This window comes from Cherax quadricarinatus, chromosome 92, assembly GCF_038502225.1.
Source record: "Cherax quadricarinatus isolate ZL_2023a chromosome 92, ASM3850222v1, whole genome shotgun sequence".
Classification (NCBI taxonomy): domain Eukaryota; kingdom Metazoa; phylum Arthropoda; class Malacostraca; order Decapoda; family Parastacidae; genus Cherax; species Cherax quadricarinatus.
Window position 1 is genome coordinate 3,764,574 of NC_091383.1, and position 21,262 is coordinate 3,785,835.

Genomic DNA, 21,262 nt, shown 5'->3' on the forward strand with positions numbered 1-21,262 from the left:
TCTTATATGTGGTTGCAGGGGTCGAGTCACAGCTCCTGGCCCCGGTTCTTCACTGATCACTACTAGGTCCACTCTCTCCATGCTCCATGCACTTAATCATACCTCTTCTTAAAGCTATGTATGGATCCTGTATGAGATATAGTCTTAGTGTTCCTGGAAGAATCTGCAAATGAGTGTTGAAATAGTGAACGTTACTATCCTAGACCAGTTACTATCCTGGACCAGTTACTATCCTGGACCAGTTACTATCCTGGACCAGTTACTATCCTAGACCAGTTACTATCCTGGACCAGTTACTATCCTGGACCAGTTACTATCCTGGACCAGTTACTATCCTGGACCAGTTACTATCCTGGACCAGTTACTATCCTGGACCAGTTACTATCCTAGACCGGTTACTATCCTGGACCAGTTACTATCCTGGACCAGTTACTATCCTGGACCAGTTACTATCCTAGACCAGTTACTATCCTGGACCAGTTACTATCCTGGACCTGGAGTTTACCTGGAGAGAGTTCCGGGGGTCAACGCTCCCGCTGCCGTGTCTGTGACCAGGCCTCCTGGTGGATCAGAACCTGATCAACCAGGCTGTTACTGCTGACTGCACGCAATCCAACGTACGAGCCACAGCCCGGCTGGTCAGGTACCGACTTTAGGTGCTTGTCCAGTGCCAGCTTGAAGACTGCCAGGGGTCTATCCTGGACCAGTTACTATCCTGGACCAGTCACTATCCTGGACCAGTTACTATCCTGGACCAGTTACTATCCTGGACCAGTTACTATCCTGGACCAGTTACTATCCTGGACCAGTTACTATCCTGGACCAGTTACTATCCTGGACCAGCTATGGCACCAGTAAGACATCTGGCAGTTCTACTCCTGGTAAGTCCAGTACGTTCTGTATTTTCTCATCTCTATTCTAAGAATATTTAGGTACAGGTACATAAATACAGTTACCTAAATTATCATACATAGTAACATATGTGTAAATTACCCACCAGGATAATTCATACGGGTTTGGAGCATTTCGTGAGAATAATAATATATGTGTTGTATCATGTAGACTATTCTGTATACTATTTAGTACTAAATAAGACTTTATGTCTGACACAGGTGGTCCTGGGCAAGTCTTCAGCCTTCGCCAGACATCTCTTGGTAAGACTCAAGTCTGATCCGGTACAATTAAGTGGATCGGGTTCAAACTTATGGTTGGTCAGTCGTGTGGTCACCACCACTATGATGGTCGTTTAGTTAGTTAGTTTAATATGTTTATTATGCACCCCATACCCATCCTGTGGGCGGTAGTCAAAAGATTACAGAGGTACATAATGGGTCCAGGGACTGGGCCTCAAAGTTTTGATAGCTGAGCAAGCCACAGAGGCAATGAACTCACAATTTACAAAGGTAATGAACTCACAATTTACAAAGGTAATGAACTCACAATTTACAAAGGTAATGAACTCCAGGTAGGTCTAGTCACAATCATTACAAGTTACAAAGGTATTTACAGATTACAGAGGTACACAATGGGTCCAGGGACCGGGCTCCAAAGTTTTGATGGCTGAACTAGGTACAAGGTAATGAACTCACAAGTTACAAAGGTAATGAACTCACAAGTTACAAAGGTAATGAATACTGTAAGAATGGTTACTTACGTTTATACATGGCTGCAATCATGAACAAATTTTAGAGTAATGAGCAATTCACACTTCCACACCCGGTCACAACTGTAGTGAGTTATTGGTGCAAATGTTGATTGCTGAGTCTCTCTCTCTCTCACACACACACACACACACACACACACACATACAAATTCATACACACACACACATAAACACACACACACACACACACACACAAACTCATACACACACGCACACACACTCATACTCACACACACTCATACACACACTCACACTCATACACACACACACTCATACTCACACACACACACACACACACACACACACACACACACACACACACACACACACACACACATGCACACATGTGGTAATGCTTTATTTACAGCTAGCAAAGTCAGGGTATTTCTCCAGAATGGTCTGTAATATACCACTGTGGATAAAATACTTAGCCATTTCTTGAACACTTCTGAGTGAGTTGTTTCTAAATTCATTAATTTTATCGCACTCCAGTACATAATGACGCAGGGTGTGACAATAATCCATCTGGCAAAGTTTACATTTCGTTTGGTCTACATCTGGTGGTGGTGATTTAACCTGCCAAAGATACTTGTAACCCAGCCGGAGCCGGGCGGTAGTGACATCCAAGAGTCTGCTTATTTTGTTGGATGCACCATAGACATGTGGCTCCTCCTGCATGATAGAATGATGATAGATGGACTCACTGGTGTCAATCTCCCTGAGCCTTAAGTCCATAAAATTCAGCTGAAGTTCTTTTCGTATTATTGTTCTCAAACTACTACCTGACAAGCCAAGATTGTAATCTACTCCCTCTTTGAAAGCATACAGCTTAGCCAATTTATCAGTTCTATCATGCATCTGAAGACCAATGTGAGATGGAATCCACAGCATGTGCACTCTGACTCCACTGTCCACAATCCTACCATACCTGTGTCTGGCTTCTGACACAAGCATGCCACAATTTATGCTTAATGAGTTGAGAGCATTTATGGATGACAGAGAATCAGTTACAATTAAACTGTCAATCTTTGATACATAGATGCATTTCAGTGCAAGGAGTATGGCAAACAGTTCTGTCTGAAGGGTAGAGGCCCAATTATTGATGCGTGCTCCAATTTCTTTAAGAGAGCCATCACTCTGTACGACAACAGCAGCACTACCAGCTGCACCAGTGGATTGGTGAACAGAACCATCAACGTAAATAATTTGCGAGAGTGTGTGCTGTGTGACTAAGTTATCAGTCCACTGGTAGCTTGTGACGATGTTTCTGTCTCTCATGGACTGTTATCAAGTCCCGGACCATTGTCAGGTACTGGTCCATAGTCAGGTACTCCACCATTGTCCAATACTGGACCATTGTCAGGTACTGGTCCATTGTCAAGTACTGGATCATTGTCCAATACTGGACCATTGTCAGGTACTGGTCCATTGTTAGGTACTGGACCATTGTCAGGCCTCAGGGGCACTGACCCCTGAAACACCCTCCAGGTAACTTTATCCACTTCTCCACAGATTGGTCTGTCTGTGGGTAGAAGCCCTGGGAAGGTCTCTCACCACCATCACTCCTGCACTCTCCCACAAGAACAGCTCCTGGATAATCTCTACGTGGATTACTTCCATTCTGTTGGTCCCTGTATCACTCCTGAAGGTGCCAAGGTCTACACCTTCAGGAACACTGCCCAGGGCACTGGGCAGGGCCCACACACCTACTACTCCGTGTGCTCCAAAGTTCCCAAAATTTGCCAGCTCATGGGTCGACAGCGGTGAGTTGTATTTATTTTATGAACATTGGGAGTGTTAAATCAGGAGGGGGTCACCTAGGAGGTGATCAGATTTGATTCAGGAGAATAACTTCAATTTCTTGGATCTAGAGCCCTGCATCAGGATCACCATCCTTGATTAGCCTGAGGTTTTGGACACTGTCATTTATTTATTTATTTATTTATTAACAATTTGAGCATACATACGAGGTACAAAAAAATACAGATAAGAGCAGCATGCCAAAGCCACTTATACTATGCATAGCATTACGGGCTGGCTTAAAATTAACTTAAAATTAACTAAGCAATGATGAAATCAGTGATAAAACATTATTGTAAACAGATAACTATAAAGCACAAGTGAGTATTACAAAGACAGGTCATATGGTTGCATGTATTGTTGTACATTCAGTAGAATGGAGTATTCTGTTAGGTAGTGAATTTAAAAAAATAACAAAGTTAGGTTTAACATTTGTGTGATATAATTGTGAGAAACATTTAAGATATACAATTTATAAGGTTCAGTTATTCATTATTTATTTGGTTTTGGGTGAGTAAGTGATCTTTGAGAAGAGACTTGAATTTATAAACAGGTAGTGTTTCTTTTATATTTACAGGTAATGAATTCCAGATTTTAGGGCCTTTTATGTGCATTGAGTTTTTGCATAGTGTGAGATGGACACGAGGAACATCAAAGAGTGATCTGTGCCTTGTGTTATGGTCATGTGTTCTGTTGAGGTTGGCAAGGAGATGTTTGAGGGGAGGGTTAATATCAGAGTTAAGTGTTCTATGTATGTAATAAGTGCAATAATAAGTATGGATGTTTTGTATGGTGAGTAGGTTGAGTGTATTGAATATTGGTGGAGTGTGCTGCCTGTAGTGAGAATTTGTTATCATTCTAACTGCAGCCTTTTGTTGGGTAATTAGTGGTCTGAGATGGTTTTTTTATTATTTATTATTATTATTATTATTTCTAGTACCACCAGTACCACTGACCACTACTACTACTAGTACTATACTACTACTACTACTTCTAGTAGTACTAGTACTACCATTACTAGTCACAGAGATGCCATAAAACTGTTTCTTTCCAGGAGACATAGGATGGTGGAGGCAGATGTGACAGAGTCCTTCATTGGTAATACCAGTCTCTATCACACACCCACAGGACGCACCTCTACCCACACACCCACAGGACGCACCTCTACCCACACACCCACACAGGTAATGTCATAGACTCTGGAATTATTATTATTATTTATTTATTATCTTTTAATCGTACACTTCTCTCCATCACCCTAACATTGCTTCTTATACAACTCCATCTATAACTATATTAAACAACCATGGTGACAGAACACAGCCCTGTATAACAGTAGGCTTTCAATATTTTCTCAAGTGTCATACATTTCTGTATACAAAATGTAGTCTTGAAGTAAACTTGTATTGAAAGGCCTATTTTTACTGGGAAATAATCTCCCTCTCTCCTATGTTCTCTACCCTGAGCCTCACTACCCACATAAAACCTCTTTACTGCTTTAAGTAACCTACTGCCTACATATTCCAAACATTTATAACATGTTTCGCATGAAAGATTAAACTAACTAACTTTCCCTGTCCATTTTACTGTATTTGATTTTCTAAATCCATGAAAACAATGAAGAGTTCCTTAACTTTATCTAAATACTGTTCACCCATATGTTTCCATGTTAACACTTGGTCTACACACCCCCTACTCTTCCTAAAGCCTCCTTGTTCATTTACAATTCTGCTTTCTGGTATACCCATAATTCTTTCAGTAATACACTTTACTTCGTATACTCACCAGGCTTATTTCCCTATAATTTTTACACTGCTTCCCATGTTTCTCTTACATAAGGAACTATATATGCTCTGGAAATAAGTCACTTTGACTTTTTTGGGTTATCCCAGGTTCTTTACACATATGTATGATGATCTATGTAACTGTATTTGTGTATACCTGAATAAACTTACTTTGGTAATTCTTAGGTACCTTTCCTTCTTTCATGCATATATTGAACAAGCACCAACCACTCCAAAACTATATCCCCACATTTCTGTCTTGATCCCATCTGTCCCCAGCTGCTGTACTCCCTTTCATTGTACCCACAGCCACACACATCTCCCCCACACTCACATCTTTCTCTTCCTTACTCTTATACTATACCTCCCTGGCTATTGCACAATGTCACTGTCTTCCTCTCTTCATCAGCATTTCACAACTCAGCATATTATTACCTCTATCTTCCCAGTACTTCCACCATGTCATCTAACATCTCCCCTCTCTTGTTTTAACTGCCAAAATCATTTGCTCCCATGCTTTCTCAACTTTCTTATTCACAGCAAACTAAACTGAGAGTTCTCTGCCACTGTTTCATTGACTCTCCTTTTATACTCACTTACCACTCTTATTTATCTTTCTTTTACTCTCTGTATATCACTTCTACATTATGAAATCTCTTGTGGTAATTTTGACTTTTCCTTACCTTCCTTTTTTAATCTCATTCTTCCACTAACTCCTCATTTTATCTGCATCCACTCTCCTACATTCACCATCTTCTGTTGTCTACTCTTCTACACTCACCATCTTCTGTTGTCCACTCTCCTACACTCACCATCTTCTGTTGTCCACTCTCCTACACTCACCATCATCTGTTGTCCACTCTCCTACACCCACCATTTTCTGTTGTCCACTCTCCTACACTCACCATCATCTGTTGTCCACTCTCCTACACTCACCATCATCTGTTGTCCACTCTCCTACACTCACCATCATCTGTTGTCCACTCTCCTACACTCACCATCATCTGTTGTCCACTCTCCTACACTCACCATCATCTGTTGTCCACTCTCCTACACTCACCATCATCTGTTGTCCACTCTCCTACACTCACCATCATCTGTTGTCCACTCTCCTACACTCACCATCATCTGTTGTCCACTCTCCTACACTCACCATCATCTGTTGTCCACTCTAGCACCTGTACTCTATCCACTCCACCTTTCTCCCAGTAATTATTTATATCTTTCTCTAAATGTCTCTTTAGTTCATTCATCTCAAACTTCACTCTTACCCACTGATGACATCGTCCTCCATCAACTACTCAATTTGATACAAAAATAAAAGTTATTATAGTTGCTCTTTGCCAGTGACAGTTTTATATTGAGATTTTTGAAGAGAAGTTTTAAAAGTTAGTAGAGGATTTTGGGAGGGCATATAAAAAAGGAAATTAAAAGTGAACTTAGACAAAACAAGGTGATAAGAGTAACAAAAAGTCTAGATAATGTATGACTGGATGTCAGAGTGGAGGGAGAGAGTGTGGAGGAAGTGAATGTGTTGAGATATTTGGAAGTGAATTTGTCAGCAGATGGTCTATGAAAGATGAGGTGAACCATACAATATTATTATTATTATTATAATCAAGGGGGAAGCGCTAAACCCAGAGGATTATACAGCACCTGGGGGGGGGTTGGAAGGCATTCAGGCTTAATTTGGGAAACTGGAGCACAGATCCAATTCCCTAAATCAAGAGCCCCTCACCAACAATAGAGAAGGGAAAAAAGTAGATAGTGTCAAGGCATCTCTGTAAAGTTTATGTATGAAGGTAAAAAGAGGACTAGTGAAGGTGTCTCTAGCAAGACAGCGATGGAGTGAATGATGCAGAAAGTATTTCTTCTTTTTTGGATCACCCTGCCTCGGTGGGAATAATAAAAAGAGGAATGAACCAGAGTATAGTCGTACCAACATTCTCAGACAGTCTCGTGCAGATTCTAGTATTGGCTGTAAAAAATGACATAGTGCTATGGTTTCCATCTCTGTCTGATATGAGGATGAGGAAAAGGATGGGGGCGAGTATTGTATCTTGTGAACAGAGTTTTTCGCTGTAGCAGCCTCAAACTTAACCCTGTTTACTATTTATACAAGTATGAGACATGGGTTGTAAACATTACTGTGAAGAGGCTGGAGGCAGCGGAGGTGTCATGTTTAAGAGAGATGTGTGGTGTGAATATTATGCAGGGAATTCGTAGCTTGGAGATTAAAGATACTTTATTACAGCACGATACAATGTTTGTACAGAGGTGAATGACATTTAGGTGTGCATGCAGAAAGCCCTTTACTAAAGGTATAATTGTGGACCTGGGCCAGGACCCGTCCTGGAAAACCTACGTAAACACGAACGTGAGGATTGAATAGAAATTTTAGGGGTGGTTAAGTAAGTTTATTTAGGCACATATACACAAAAATACAATTATCATACATAGTGTAAAACATCCACCAGGATAACCCAAAAAAGTCAGTTATTTATTTCTATTAGGCATTTAGAGAGGACTCACAATGATTATAGATATTTAAATCTAGGGTGGAAGAAAGGGTAGGGGTTGTCCCAGGAAGAGGGTAAAGGAAGTTTTACAAGAAACTTAAAAACATCCATCAGGCTTGTGTGTGCATATTACAGTTAATGGAGACAGGTGGTTTTTATAACTTGATGTGTTGTCAGAGTGTGAGGAAAGTAACATTTATGAAGGGATTCAAGAAAAAAGGTTAGCCAGACTTGAGTCCTGGAGGTGGGAAGTTTAGTGCCAGCATTCTAAAGGAGGGATGGAGATTGTAACTGTTCAAAGGATCACCTGAACCAGGGGTTCTTAACTGGGGGTATCTGCACCCCTTTGGGAGTATGGTAGTAGTACTAGTACTAAACCTATAGGGGTCATACAGCACCTGGGAAATGGAAGGTAATCAATCAGGCTCTATCTGAGGAAGAAACAGCACTGTATGACCTTGCTAGTTTAGTGCTTAGTTTTGATTATAATATCTGAAGGGGAGGTTGCCCCAGTTCCTTGCATCAAAAGCCCTTCACCACCAATAAGTCACTCTTTTGCAGTGTTTAATTCTCTAATACTTGGTGACAGGCTCGGCTTGTCTCCAGTGGTGACCAGGACAACAGCAGTGTCCTGGATGACAGCAGTGTAGTGGATGACAGTACTGTCATCTTCTCAACAGAGTGTAGCCATGGAGGGTGAGTACTGACCAATGGTATCTTTGTCATAAATGATTCAACTTCACAACAGGCTTCTTCAGTTAAATATAGGTGAATATATCACTGAAGATAATAGTAGTAGTAGAGTTTTGATGTGGTCAGTTGCTCAGCCTTGATAAGAGGTGGTCAGTCCCTCAGCCTTGATAAGAGGTGGTCAGTCCCTCAGCCTTGGTAAGAAGTGGTCAGTCCCTCAGCCTTGGTAAGAAGTGGTCAGTCCCTCAGCCTTGGTAAGAAGTGGTCAGTCCCTCAGCCTTGGTAAGGTGAGAGGTGGTCAGTCCCTCAGCCTTGGTAAGAGGTGATCAGTCCCTCAGCCTTGGTAAGAAGTGGTCAGTCCCTCAGCCTTGGTAAGGTAAGAGGTGGTCAGTCCCTCAGCCTTGGTAAGGTAAGAGGTGGTCAGTCCCTCAGCCTTGGTAAGGTAAGAGGTGGTCAGTCCCTCAGCCTTGGTAAGAGGTGGTCAGTCCCTCAGCCTTGGTAAGAGGTGATCAGTCCCTCAGCCTTGGTAATGTGAGAGGTGGTCAGTCCCTCAGCCTTGGTAAGAGGTGGTCAGTCCTTCAGCCTTGGTAAGTGGTGGTCAGTCCCTCAACCTTGGTAAGACATAGTCAGTCCTTCAGCCTACAGTATAAACACAGTCAGAACTTACATACACGACTAGAAGCAATTCATAGGGAAGTGCTCTAAACCCATACACTGCTTAGAGAATAGGAATTATATTTATGGTAGTGTGCTAAACACACAGGGGCACACAGCTCCTGTGTAATGGGAGGAAAATCAGTGGCATCCAGCCATCACGTTGAAGGATATTAAAATTTAAATTGTTCAGTAAATTTCACCCTAATAACAGTATTATTGTTCCTTGGTTTCTGTTCTATTGTTCCATGACACGAACAACACACACATAACCCTCACATACGAGACAGAATTATTATAACCATGACCAAGCAATAAACCCACAAGGGTCATACAGATACGAGAAAGTAACTCATGACTACATTTTCTGTCCAACGTGGACCATTAACTGTGAATAATTAATGGTCCACGCTGGACCGAAATGTCATTATTAGCTTCTCGTATGTGTGGGTTATTTGTGTATTATTTATTGTGATGATTATTAGTGGTAGGTAAGACACATAGGCAACAGTTAGGCAGCTTTATTCCAAAACGTTTCGCCTACACAGTAGGCTTCTTCAGTCGAGTACAGAAAGTAGGCAGTAGCAGTAGAGATGTGAAGATGATATAATCAGTCCATCACTCTTGAAGTCATAGATTTGAGGTTATCAGTCCCTCAGCCTGGAGAAGAGTTCTGCTCCATAGTCTCGAGCTATCTGAAGATCGAGCGACAGGGTGGAGACTTACATACTGTTGGAAGGAGAGGTGCAGAGTAGTAGTAGAGAGAATGTAGCCACTGAGAGGTCATGTCCCTCTCAAATCAAACAATTCTCTTCTGTACCAAGATGCCATTGTGTTGCAGTGTCTGACAGAGTGAATATCAAAATGGTATACAATACCAACAGGTTGGTAGGTAAGACACATAGGCAACAGGTAGTTGCCTATGTGTCACCCTATGTTAGTTGCCTATGTGCCTATGGGTCACCCTGCCTTGGTGGGAAACAGCCAGTGTGTTAATAAAAAAATATATAATGATTATTATTATGATGGGAGTCATATCCAATGATAATCTAATGGTGGACTTCGGCAGGTGTTCTGGACATGGAGCAGCGAGGTGCGACAGTTTTGAGGACTTCATATTCCCTGTGGTGGGTCGGTCAGCGATCTCTAACACGACAGTTACCATCATACAGTCGTTCCCTGACCTCATCCAGCCAGTGTTCTTCAGGAAGTGCAGGTCAATACGTATATTGTACTGTTGTCTTGTAAATGATCTGGAAAACTGACATGTTAAAGAATGAGGCACTTGTGTCTCATTCTACAGGAGGGCCCCACTTATACAGCAGGTCAAGTTCCAGGCTACTGCTGTAAAGGAGGGACCTGCTTATACAGCAGGTCAGGTTCCAGGCTACTGCTGTAAAGGAGGGCCCTGCTTATACAGCAGGTCAGGTTCCAGGCTACTGCTGTAAAGGAGGGCCCTGCTTATACAGCAGGTTAGATTCCAGGCTACTGCTGTAAAGGAGGGCCCTGCTTATACAGCAGGTTAGATTCCAGGCTACTGCTGTAAAGGAGGGCCCTGCTTATACAGCAGGTTAGATTCCAGGCTACTGCTGTAAAGGAGGGCCCTGCTTATACAGCAGGTTAGATTCCAGGCTACTGCTGTAAAGGAGGGCCCTGCTTATACAGCAGGTTAGATTCCAGGCTACTGCTGTAAAGGAGGGCCCTGCTTATACAGCAGGTTAGATTCCAGGCTACTGCTGTAAAGGAGGGCCCTGCTTATACAGCAGGTTAGATTCCAGGCTACTGCTGTAAAGGAGGGCCCTGCTTATACAGCAGGTTAGATTCCAGGCTACTGCTGTAAAGGAGGGCCCTGCTTATACAGCAGGTTAGATTCCAGGCTACTGCTGTAAAGGAGGGCCCTGCTTATACAGCAGGTCAGGTTCCAGGCTACTGCTGTAAAGGAGGGCCCTGCTTATACAGCAGGTCAGGTTCCAGGCTACTGCTGTAAAGGAGGGCCCTGCTTATACAGCAGGTATGGTTCCAGGCTACTGCTGTAAAGGAGGGCCCTGCTTATACAGCAGGTTAGGTTCCAGGGTACTGCTGTAAAGGAGGGCCCTGCTTATACAGCAGGTTAGATTCCAGGCTACTGCTGTAAAGGAGGGCCCTGCTTATACAGCAGGTCAGGTTCCAGGCTACTGCTGTAAAGGAGGGCCCTGCTTATACAGCAGGTTAGATTCCAGGCTACTGCTGTAAAGGAGGGCCCTGCTTATACAGCAGGTCAGGTTCCAGGCTACTGCTGTAAAGGAGGGCCCTGCTTATACAGCAGGTCAGGTTCCAGGCTACTGCTGTAAAGGAGGGCCCTGCTTATACAGCAGGTTAGATTCCAGGCTACTGCTGTAAAGGAGGGCCCTGCTTATACAGCAGGTCTGGTTCCAGGCTACTGCTGTAAAGGAGGGCCCTGCTTATACAGCAGGTCAGGTTCCAGGCTACTGCTGTAAAGGCTGTAAAGGAGGGCCCTGCTTATACAGCAGGTCAGGTTCCAGGCTACTGCTGTAAAGGAGGGCCCTGCTTATACAGCAGGTCAGGTTCCAGGCTACTGCTGTAAAGGAGGGCCCTGCTTATACAGCAGGTCAGGTTCCAGGCTACTGCTGTAAAGGAGGGCCCTGCTTATACAGCAGGTTAGATTCCAGGCTACTGCTGTAAAGGAGGGACCTGCTTATACAGCAGGTTAGATTCCAGGCTACTGCTGTAAAGGAGGGCCCTGCTTATACAGCAGGTCAGGTTCCAGGCTACTGCTGTAAAGGAGGGACCTGCTTATACAGCAGGTCAGGTTCCAGGCTACTGCTGTAAAGGAGGGCCCTGCTTATACAGCAGGTCAGGTTCCAGGCTACTGCTGTAAAGGAGGGACCTGCTTATACAGCAGGTTAGATTCCAGGCTACTGGTGTAAAGGAGGGACCTAGGTTAGGTTCCAGGCTACTGCTGTAAAGGAGGGCCCTGCTTATACAGCAGGATAGATTCCAGGCTACTGCTGTAAAGGAGGGCCCTGCTTATACAGCAGGTTAGATTCCAGGCTACTGCTGTAAAGGAGGGCCCTGCTTATACAGCAGGTTAGATTCCAGGCTACTGCTGTAAAGGATGGCCCTGCTTATACAGCAGGTTAGATTCCAGGCTACTGCTGTAAAGGAGGGACCTGCTTATACAGCAGGTTAGATTCCAGGCTACTGCTGTAAAGGAGGGCCCTGCTTATACAGCAGGTTAGATTCCAGGCTACTGCTGTAAAGGAGGGCCCTGCTTATACAGCAGGTCAGGTTCCAGGCTACTGCTGTAAAGCAAAAATTGCTGTAAAGTGAATTATAGCCTTTTTTCAGTTTCAAATGTATACGAGTCAGATAACATGTTTACACTATCATGTATTAAGTGAACAATATAGCTAGGCCTAGAAAATGCTTATACAGTACACACATTACTTACCTTAAAATGTTTTCATCCTTAGCTTATAGTGAGTGGTGAATATATTGTAGCAAGTCTGAATAAATGAAGAATGAGTATAAATTGAAAACCACTGAATTTGTGAACTGCCATAAAGCAAAGCACTGTAAAGCAGGTCTCACCTGTATATTGTTTTTCCTGTGCCGTAGAAACCAATTTCTAAAATACAATTGACAAATGAAAATTGACACTGTTCAAAGTGAATACCGAGATTTCTTTCTGTAAAGCCGACCAACACCAACTTTCAGTGTTTACCTGGAGTACTCCAGGTACTCCAGGTAAACACTGAAAGTTTGAAGCCTAATATATTAGAAAAGACATTCTCCAGTAATTGTTCTGAATTCAACTATTCTAAGTAAATTATTGTATTCATGAGGAAGTGCTAAACCCATTTGGGTCATACAGCACCTGGGGAATGGGAGGTAATCATGTTTGATCCAAGGAAAGCTTAGGTCAGATTTCTAGAATCAAAACCCACTCTCCAGTATCAAAGTATTTCTACAGGAAGAGATTTAATGTTCTTATTGTTTACACGGAAAGCACTAAACTCCTAAAGGTCATACAGCTGAGAAACTTAGAAATCAATAACTAAGTCATTATTCTATACAACTACTGTATTATCTGGCATATAAGGCCACTTTTTTTCCCCACAAAAAGTCTTGGAAAATCATTTTGTGCCTTATATCCTCAAGGTCAGGATCAAGGGTAGACTCTGTGTTACACTGTAGCAGTTATTTACTAATGTTACATTACGACTGCTTGGAAACGTCTTATATGTTAGTGCGTCTTATATGCCGGAAAATACGGTAATTATTTTCCTTATACGTAATGGGGATTACCAATAGACCCCTGGCTGTTTTAGAGAGGGAGCTGGGCAGGCACCTAAAGTCAGTACCTGATCAGCCGAGCTGTGGTTCTTATGTTGGTTTGCATGAAGTCAGCAATAACAACCTGGTTGATCAGGTCCTGATCAACCATGAGGCCTGGTCATGGACCAGGCTATGGGGGCATTGACCCCTGGAACACTCTCTAAGTATACTCCAGGTATTATAGAGCAGAATGGACAGGGATTCAAACTACTTTTAATCATGTTGTAGGCTCTGTTGGTGAGCGGTCAGTGTTGGGCTTGCTGTATGCATGGACTATGGTTCAAATCCTAGTCCATTCCTGTTTATTCATTGATAGTTTCTAATTCTGACAAATTTATTTTGCATCATATATGACTAAACTTTATCAATATATTCTCCTACAGGAGTCAACAAGCATATGGTGCTTGTATCCAAGAATACCTGCCATTAAGCTTGCTTGTGTCTTCGTACTCTGGTGGAGGTCGCTCTCAGGACCTGGTGATGGTGGAGTCTGGTTGTCGTGCAACCTCACATGTCACTCACACGTACAGACCCCAAGGTAAAGACGCACAACTTAATGTCACAGAAATTCTCGAAAATATATCAAAAATACGAGAAAGTGACAGACGGTTATTTTGAAACTTTAAGCAGTGTTGAAAGGAGGAAGGGGAGCGTTGAAGATAACTATAGTGTAAACGATAGTCATAATGAACAACTGCCAACTAATAAACTGAAGAATGGACTGGGATTTAGACCACACTGGGTCTGTTATATGCAGTGATCCCTTCAAGAGAGTCCTTGATGCTGGTGAGGGGGTTTTTGATTCAAGGCACTGGAATTATCCTCCACTTTCTCAGAACAAACCAGATTGCCTACCATTTCCCAGGAGCTGTATGGCCCCTACAGATTTAGTGCTTCCCCCTAAATGTCCCATGGAGCTCAATTCAAGGCCTTGTCCATTCTTCAGCTTATCTGTAAACGTAGTATTGTATTCTTATGATTTATTTACAAGTGCTAAACCTGTATGGGGTCATACAGTACCCAGGAAATGGAGAGTATACATTTTAATCTTAATGGGACTGCCCAGATGTTGGTAAAAGTCTCTTAATATGAGAAATTGGAGCTACCCACCATTTCCTTTGATCAACCCTGATTACTCTCCTTTTTATTCACAGCTGCTGTATAATCCTTATGGGTTTAGCACTTTCCAAAAATTCAGTAAGTTCTTTATAGTTCAAAGTTCTCGCATACACTATACAGCACAGAACTGACTTTTAGCTGTTAAAATGTCATATTACCAATTCACCTTGCCTGTGAGAGTTCACTTGTATGCAGAAATCCCAGCTCCTCTGTTAATTCACTACACAAGGTGCTATCAAAAAATTTCTGGACTTGAATGTTTGCATGCTTCCTGGGTGTAATATGGCTGCGACATAGACTGCACTGTACAGCACACTCCTTGTGAAGTAACATGGCGAGTTTCAGTGCGGTCGGTCATTACATTGAGGACAGAAGGGCATTTTTTGTCATATTGTAAGTGCTTTGCTATGATTTTTTGTGTAACAGAACAGAATCTTTAAAAGGAAGAACAGTGTGTTGTGTGTGAAATTCTGTTACAAGCTCAGAAAAATGTCTAGTGAGAGTCACAAGTGCTTCAGCAAGCATTTGGCAACAAGGCCATCACTTGAACACAGTGTTTTCAATGGTTTTTCTCAATTCATAGCAGGATGAACATCAGTTGAGGATGATGAATGCTTTGGTCATCCATCAATGTCAAAAACCTGCCAGCATTGAAAAAGTGAGTAAGATGATTCATGGAGATCATTATCAGGGTATTCAGGACATTGTAAGTGCTGCGGGAATTTCTTGAGTCGTGTCAAAGCATTCTGTCTGAAAATTTGAATGTGAGGCGAGTGGCCATGAAATTTATATCCCACCTGACTCGAGACCATCGTTTTCTGGCCAAAAGCAACATGATGGCCATCCAGCACCATCCCTACTTCCCAGGTCAAGCCCTGTGATGTCTTTCTCTTCCTATAAGTATAAATGACAATGAGAGGATGGCAATTTAATGACCTGGAGATGATTCAAGCAGAATTGCAGCCATGCTAGTTAGGAAAGAAGAGTTCCAGAAATGTTTGAGAAGTGACAAAGGTGCTGGGATCCGTATGCCTACATAGCCTCCGAAGAAGAGCACTTCAGAGGAAACACCTTGAACTAGATGATTAGGTAAGCATATATATATCTATAAATTTTTTAATGGCAGTGCAGGAACTTTTTGATAGCACCTCATATGTATAAATTTATTCTTAATGCAATCACCCAAACTCGACACCACTTGATTTTTTTATATCTCTATATTCTAAACTAGTTTATATTGATATTCATAAGAAAGATCTAATAGAAAGAACAAGAGTTAGGCATGGGAAATCCAATGAGCATCTTGAATGAAATCCTAAGGTTAGTTATCAGTTTAAGTGTCTTGTATCAAGTCAAAAGAAAATGAACAGCCAACCAGACTAAGTCTGGACCAGGAGTGGAGGAAGATGTACATTCATAGTTTCATAACATTTGTTTAGATTCAGACAGGGATGGGGAATTAAAGAATAAAAAAATCACAATACCGTGACTGGAACAGTACACAAATAACCCGCACATAGGAGAGAGAAGCTCATGATGATTTTTCGGTCCAGTGTGGACCGAAATGTTGTGTTAATGTTTAAGTCGGACCGAAACATCATCATGAGTTTCTTTCTCCTATTTGTGGGTTATTTGTGTAGTGAGGGGGAATTATAATTGAATTTAAAATTAATTTTTTCTTATTTATTCATTTGCATTTATTTTGGTATATGGCTGTTTGTTGTCCATCTGATATGCTGTTACATGTATTGTGTTGGCAAAAATAAGTTTCGTAGAATTTTTTCTCCACAATTTTGAAAGTTTCTTAACGAGGCTTAAAGCAAATTGACCACATAATTTTGTGATATACAGAGTGCAGTTCTTAGCTTTTGGAAAAGATTTATTAGTTTTATGTGCCGGCCAGGGGCACATTTGTCGCATGAAACTAGGACGACCTATATTTTTTTGTAGTATAAGTCATTTCTCCACTAAGGTGAAGAAAAGAGAGAGGTTACAGAGTAAGTTTTAACCAGGGGTAACATTGTGCTCTGTGTAGAGTTTGATCATGATTTGATAAAGCTCTATACACGTGTAGAGCTTTATTGTTAAAGCACTACACATGTACAGCTTTACTTCCTAAATCTCTGTATAGAGCTTTATTAAATCTCTAGAGCTCTGTGTAAAGCTTTATGACCCAATAATGTTTAGCACTTAGTTATAATATGACCCGATAAAGCTCTACATAGAACTTGTTAAGACTCTACCCAGAGCAAAAACAATGTCCCAATAAAAACTTATTCCACACCCTGTAACGCTTCATCTACATGACCCTAGTGGGTTTAGTGCTAATTTTTTGGATTGTAATAATACAGCCTCTCCTCACTTAACGACAGAGTTCCGTTCCTAAGACCACCTCGGTAAATGAATTTGTTGCTATGTGAGGAGAGGCTGTACTGCCCAGGCGTCCCCAGTTCAACACTAAGATCCAGCACCACACAAATGTTTTTACCTGATTTCCAATATAAGTCTTTAACACAAGCAAAATTTCATCTTTTTATTAAAAATCTGCAGGAACTTGCACATGGCATTTATATATATAAATAATATAAAAATTACATCTCCTGGACAAAACATAAGAGTCGTTAAGAAATATCCTGAGTTATTGTAGACATCTGCCCTTCCAGGAGCACCCTTCATGCTGGTGAAGGGCTCTTGATCCAAGGAATTATCTACCCTTCCATTCCTTGGATCACACCTGATTACTGCTCATTCTCCAGGAGCTGTATAACCCATGAAAATTAGTTTATCTTCATGAGATAAAGTGCTCTATGAATGGCTGGTAATCAGGTTTGATAGAAGGAAGAAGCAGCTCCATTTCTTTGGATCAAGAGCCCTTCAGCTTTAAGGCATCTATAACACCTTCCCACAAGAAGAGACTGTTCAAACAATCTTAATGGGGATTACACAATCTTAGTGGGGATTATACAGTCTTAGTGGGGATTACACAATCTTAATGGGGATTACAGAAGCCTCAATATAAGTACACTAATTACTCTAGATGATAAAATTAGTTGAAGAATTATACAACCTTCATACAACAGGGGAATTACCAAGAGGCCCTTGGATGTCTTAATGAGGAAACTTAAGTTTCTATAGTTCCTAATCAATCAGGCTGTGATGTGTCTATGTTGTGCTAGCAACAACAGCCTCACTGCTGAAAGACAAGTGTAGAGGCTTTTATTTAACCACATTTCACCCAACATTGGTGTGGGTGGCATCCTGGGACAAAACTGACCTATTTTGCCCAAAATGCTCTCCATAAAAAGTGGCTTTCTATATAGCAATATATAATTGATGTTGGCTAGGCCTGTGTACCTTGTACATGTAGAAATAGATATTATTACTATAGGCACTTATGTATAGTCCCCCAGGGACTGATGTCAAGTGTTGGGTGTCAAGAGCATAGTGAAGCTGCTTCACTGTGGATTTGTGCATTGGAGGAGTTTACTGCCCCATGCTTGGCTCAATGGGTGTTTCAAAATTTGGGACCCAATTTCAAAGCAGCTCCTTTGAAAGTGGGTCCATCAATTTGAAATGCCTTGTATTTTGTGTGTTATGGGAGTAAACATCACATTGTTCTGGTTGATAGTGTTAGTTTAATTACCAATGACTTCAGTCATTTTCACAGTTTGTATTCCTGGTGGAGATAAATGGTATAATACCAACACAGTGGAAAAATGGACACACATACAGTATAATGTGATCCTTTATTGACTGTTTCACCCACACAGTGGGTTTTATCAAGTCACAAACAGCTCTACCTGGGAAGACAGTATGTAAGTATATATAGAATAATAGTAATATGAAGGGTCAGGTGAGGAATGTTAATGATGATTGCTGAGAAAAGGTTGGTTTTTGGGGAGGACCTGCCCAGGATGGGCAAGTAGGTTTGCTATTGTATAGGGTAATGAAGAAATTTCCTGGGATTCAGCTATGTTGTAAAAGCCATTTTTCTGGATGAAATTGTTGGATATACAGATAAGTGATGATTCTAAGATCCTGCAGTACTGAGCATCTTCCTCCCTGGTGATGAATCTTGCTTCTCTTTAGTTGATTAAATGATTGTGGAAGTTTCAGTGTAAAATACAGACATTCCTCAAGTCGTCTGTTCTGCTGGCGTATTGGTATTCTGAAATACATGTTTGGAAGTCTCGGGATGTCTTGTCCATGTATAATTGTTTGCAATCATTGCAAGGTGTTTTGTATACACCTGCAGAGGATTGAACCTGCTGGTGATGTCTTTGATGGTGGTGGATGTGGAGGTAGATACTTGGAATGTAGCATTGAAAAAGATGTTGGATATGTGTTTGACAACAAAGTTGGCGGGGAGGACTATGTATCTCGTCTCTGGGTGAGTTAGATATTATATGCCCAGTGCTGCAGTCTCTAATGAAGTGATGAGGATAGTGAAGTTTAGGTAATACTTGTTCAATAAAAGAACATTCTTCCTTAAGAAATTCACTACAGATTCAGAGGGCATGACAGAAGAAGCCTGTGATTACACCATGTTTAGTTTTGGTATTGTGGTGAGAGTAGCAGTGGAGAAGATCATGGTGCAATCACAAGCTTCTATCAAGCCCTCTGAATCTGTAGTGAATTTCTTAAGGAAGAATGTTCTTTTATTGAACAAGTATTTCCTAAACTTCACTATCCTCATCACTTCATTAGAGACTGCAGCACTAGGCATATAATATCTAACTCACCCAGAGATGAGATACATAGTCCTCCCCGCCAACTTTGTTGTCAAATACATATCCAACATCTTTTTCAATGCTACATTCCAAGTATCTACCTCCACATCCACCACCATCAAAGACATCACCAGCAGGTTCAATCCTCTGCAGGTGTATACAAAACACCTTGCAATGATTGCAAACAATTATACATGGACAAGACATCCCGAGACTTCCAAACATGTATTTCAGAATACCAATACGCCAGCAGAACAGACGACTTGAGGAATGTCTGTATTTTATACTGAAACTTCCACAATCATTTAATCAACTAAAGAGAAGCAAGATTCATCACCAGGGAGGAAGACGCTCAGTACTGCAGGATCTTGGAATCATCACTCATCTGTATATCCAACAATTTCATCCAGAAAAATGGCTTTTACAACATAGCTGAATCCCAGGAAATTTCTTCATTACCCTATACAATAGCAAACCTACTTGCCCATCCTGGGCAGGTCCTCCCCAAAACCAACCTTTTCTCAGCAATCATCATTAACATTCCTCACCTGACCCTTCATATTACTATTATTCTATATATACTTACTGTCTTCCCAGGTAGAGCTGTTTGTGACTTGATAAAACCCACTGTGTGGGTGAAACAGTCAATAAAGGATCACATTATACTGCATGTGTGTCCATTTTTCCACTGTGTTGGTATTATACCATTTATCTCCACCAGGAATACAAACTGTGAAAATGACTGAAGTCATTGGTAATTAAACTAACACTATCAACCAGAACAATGTGATGTTTACTCCCATAACACATGTACAAAACATAGCAAGCCATGCAGGGGCCAGTAGGCTCCTCCAATGCACAAATTCACAGTGGAGCCTCACTCACACCTAAACCCATGACACCCAATATGTGATGCATCTCCCTGGGATACCATACAAGACATTCTCTCATATCAGTGTTTGGTGAAATGTTGTTATATTAAGATCTCGGCATCTGAGCCTTTTTCATATGCTGTATGCATATTGCCATTTTCACAAACAGCCTGACTGATCAGGTAATCAACCAAGCCATAGAGGCAATGACCCTGGAATCAACAGGTAGACTACAAGTAGGTAAACTAGTAAACATTGTACAATATAACCTGGTACTGTACACACAGGGGTGCTCAGCTAACAACCACATTGTGCTCATAAGTGTTCAGTCACACAAACAAGGCGTGAAGTACAGTATTGTATTTTCCAGCATATAAGACAATGTTTCCAAGCAATTATAACCTAACTTTAGTAAACAAATGCTAAAATGTAACCCAAAGCCTACGTTTGACCCTGACCTTGAGCATACAACGGGCAGGCTGATTTCACAACACTGTTTAAAAAGAAAGCATGCCTTATTTGCTGGATAATAGTAATTTTCCCAACAGAAAACAAGAGAGTGAAGGACGGTTGTGTTACGTGTTCGTAAGTATGGATGTTTACAGCTCAGGAGTTAGCGAACCGACAGTCCCCTAGATCAGCATTTCTTTCATTATAAGCTAAGCACAAGATAAAAAAAATTTCTAACATTATTTGCTAAATACAATAATTAACATAAAATGATGGTCCATTGATCAATCAGTGAATGACAATGAACAAAATTATGACAAGTAAACAATACTGTACACTTCCTATATGACATGTGAACATTAAAATGGTATAAAATACCGACAGGTTGTTAGGTAAGACATATGCAACAGTTAGGTATCTTTATTTCGAAACGTTTCGCCTACACAGTAGGCTTCTTCAGTCGAGTACAGAAAAGTTGATAGAAGCAGAAGAGACTTGAAGACGATGTAATCAGTCCATCACCCTTAAAGTTTTGAGGTGGTCAGTCCCTCAGTCTGGAGAAGAACATTGTGATGGACTGATTACATCGTCTTCAAGTCTCTTCTTCTTCTATCAACTTTTCTGTACTCGACTGAAGAAGCCT

At 41.4% G+C, this 21,262-nt stretch overlaps 1 protein-coding gene across 1 annotated transcript; it reads left to right on the plus strand.

The window, feature by feature from the left end:
• Window positions 1–884: 884 nt before the first annotated feature.
• Window positions 885–21,080, plus strand: LOC128698331 (uncharacterized). The gene is made up of 7 exons (XM_053790528.2): window positions 885–1,154; window positions 3,176–3,426; window positions 4,518–4,647; window positions 8,356–8,462; window positions 10,180–10,326; window positions 13,832–13,986; window positions 20,718–21,080. Exons 1-7 carry the CDS (start codon window positions 981–983, stop codon window positions 20,756–20,758), a joined length of 1,005 nt encoding a protein of 334 aa, XP_053646503.2. The 5' UTR covers window positions 885–980; the 3' UTR covers window positions 20,759–21,080.
• The last annotated feature ends 182 nt before the right edge of the window (window positions 21,081–21,262 follow it).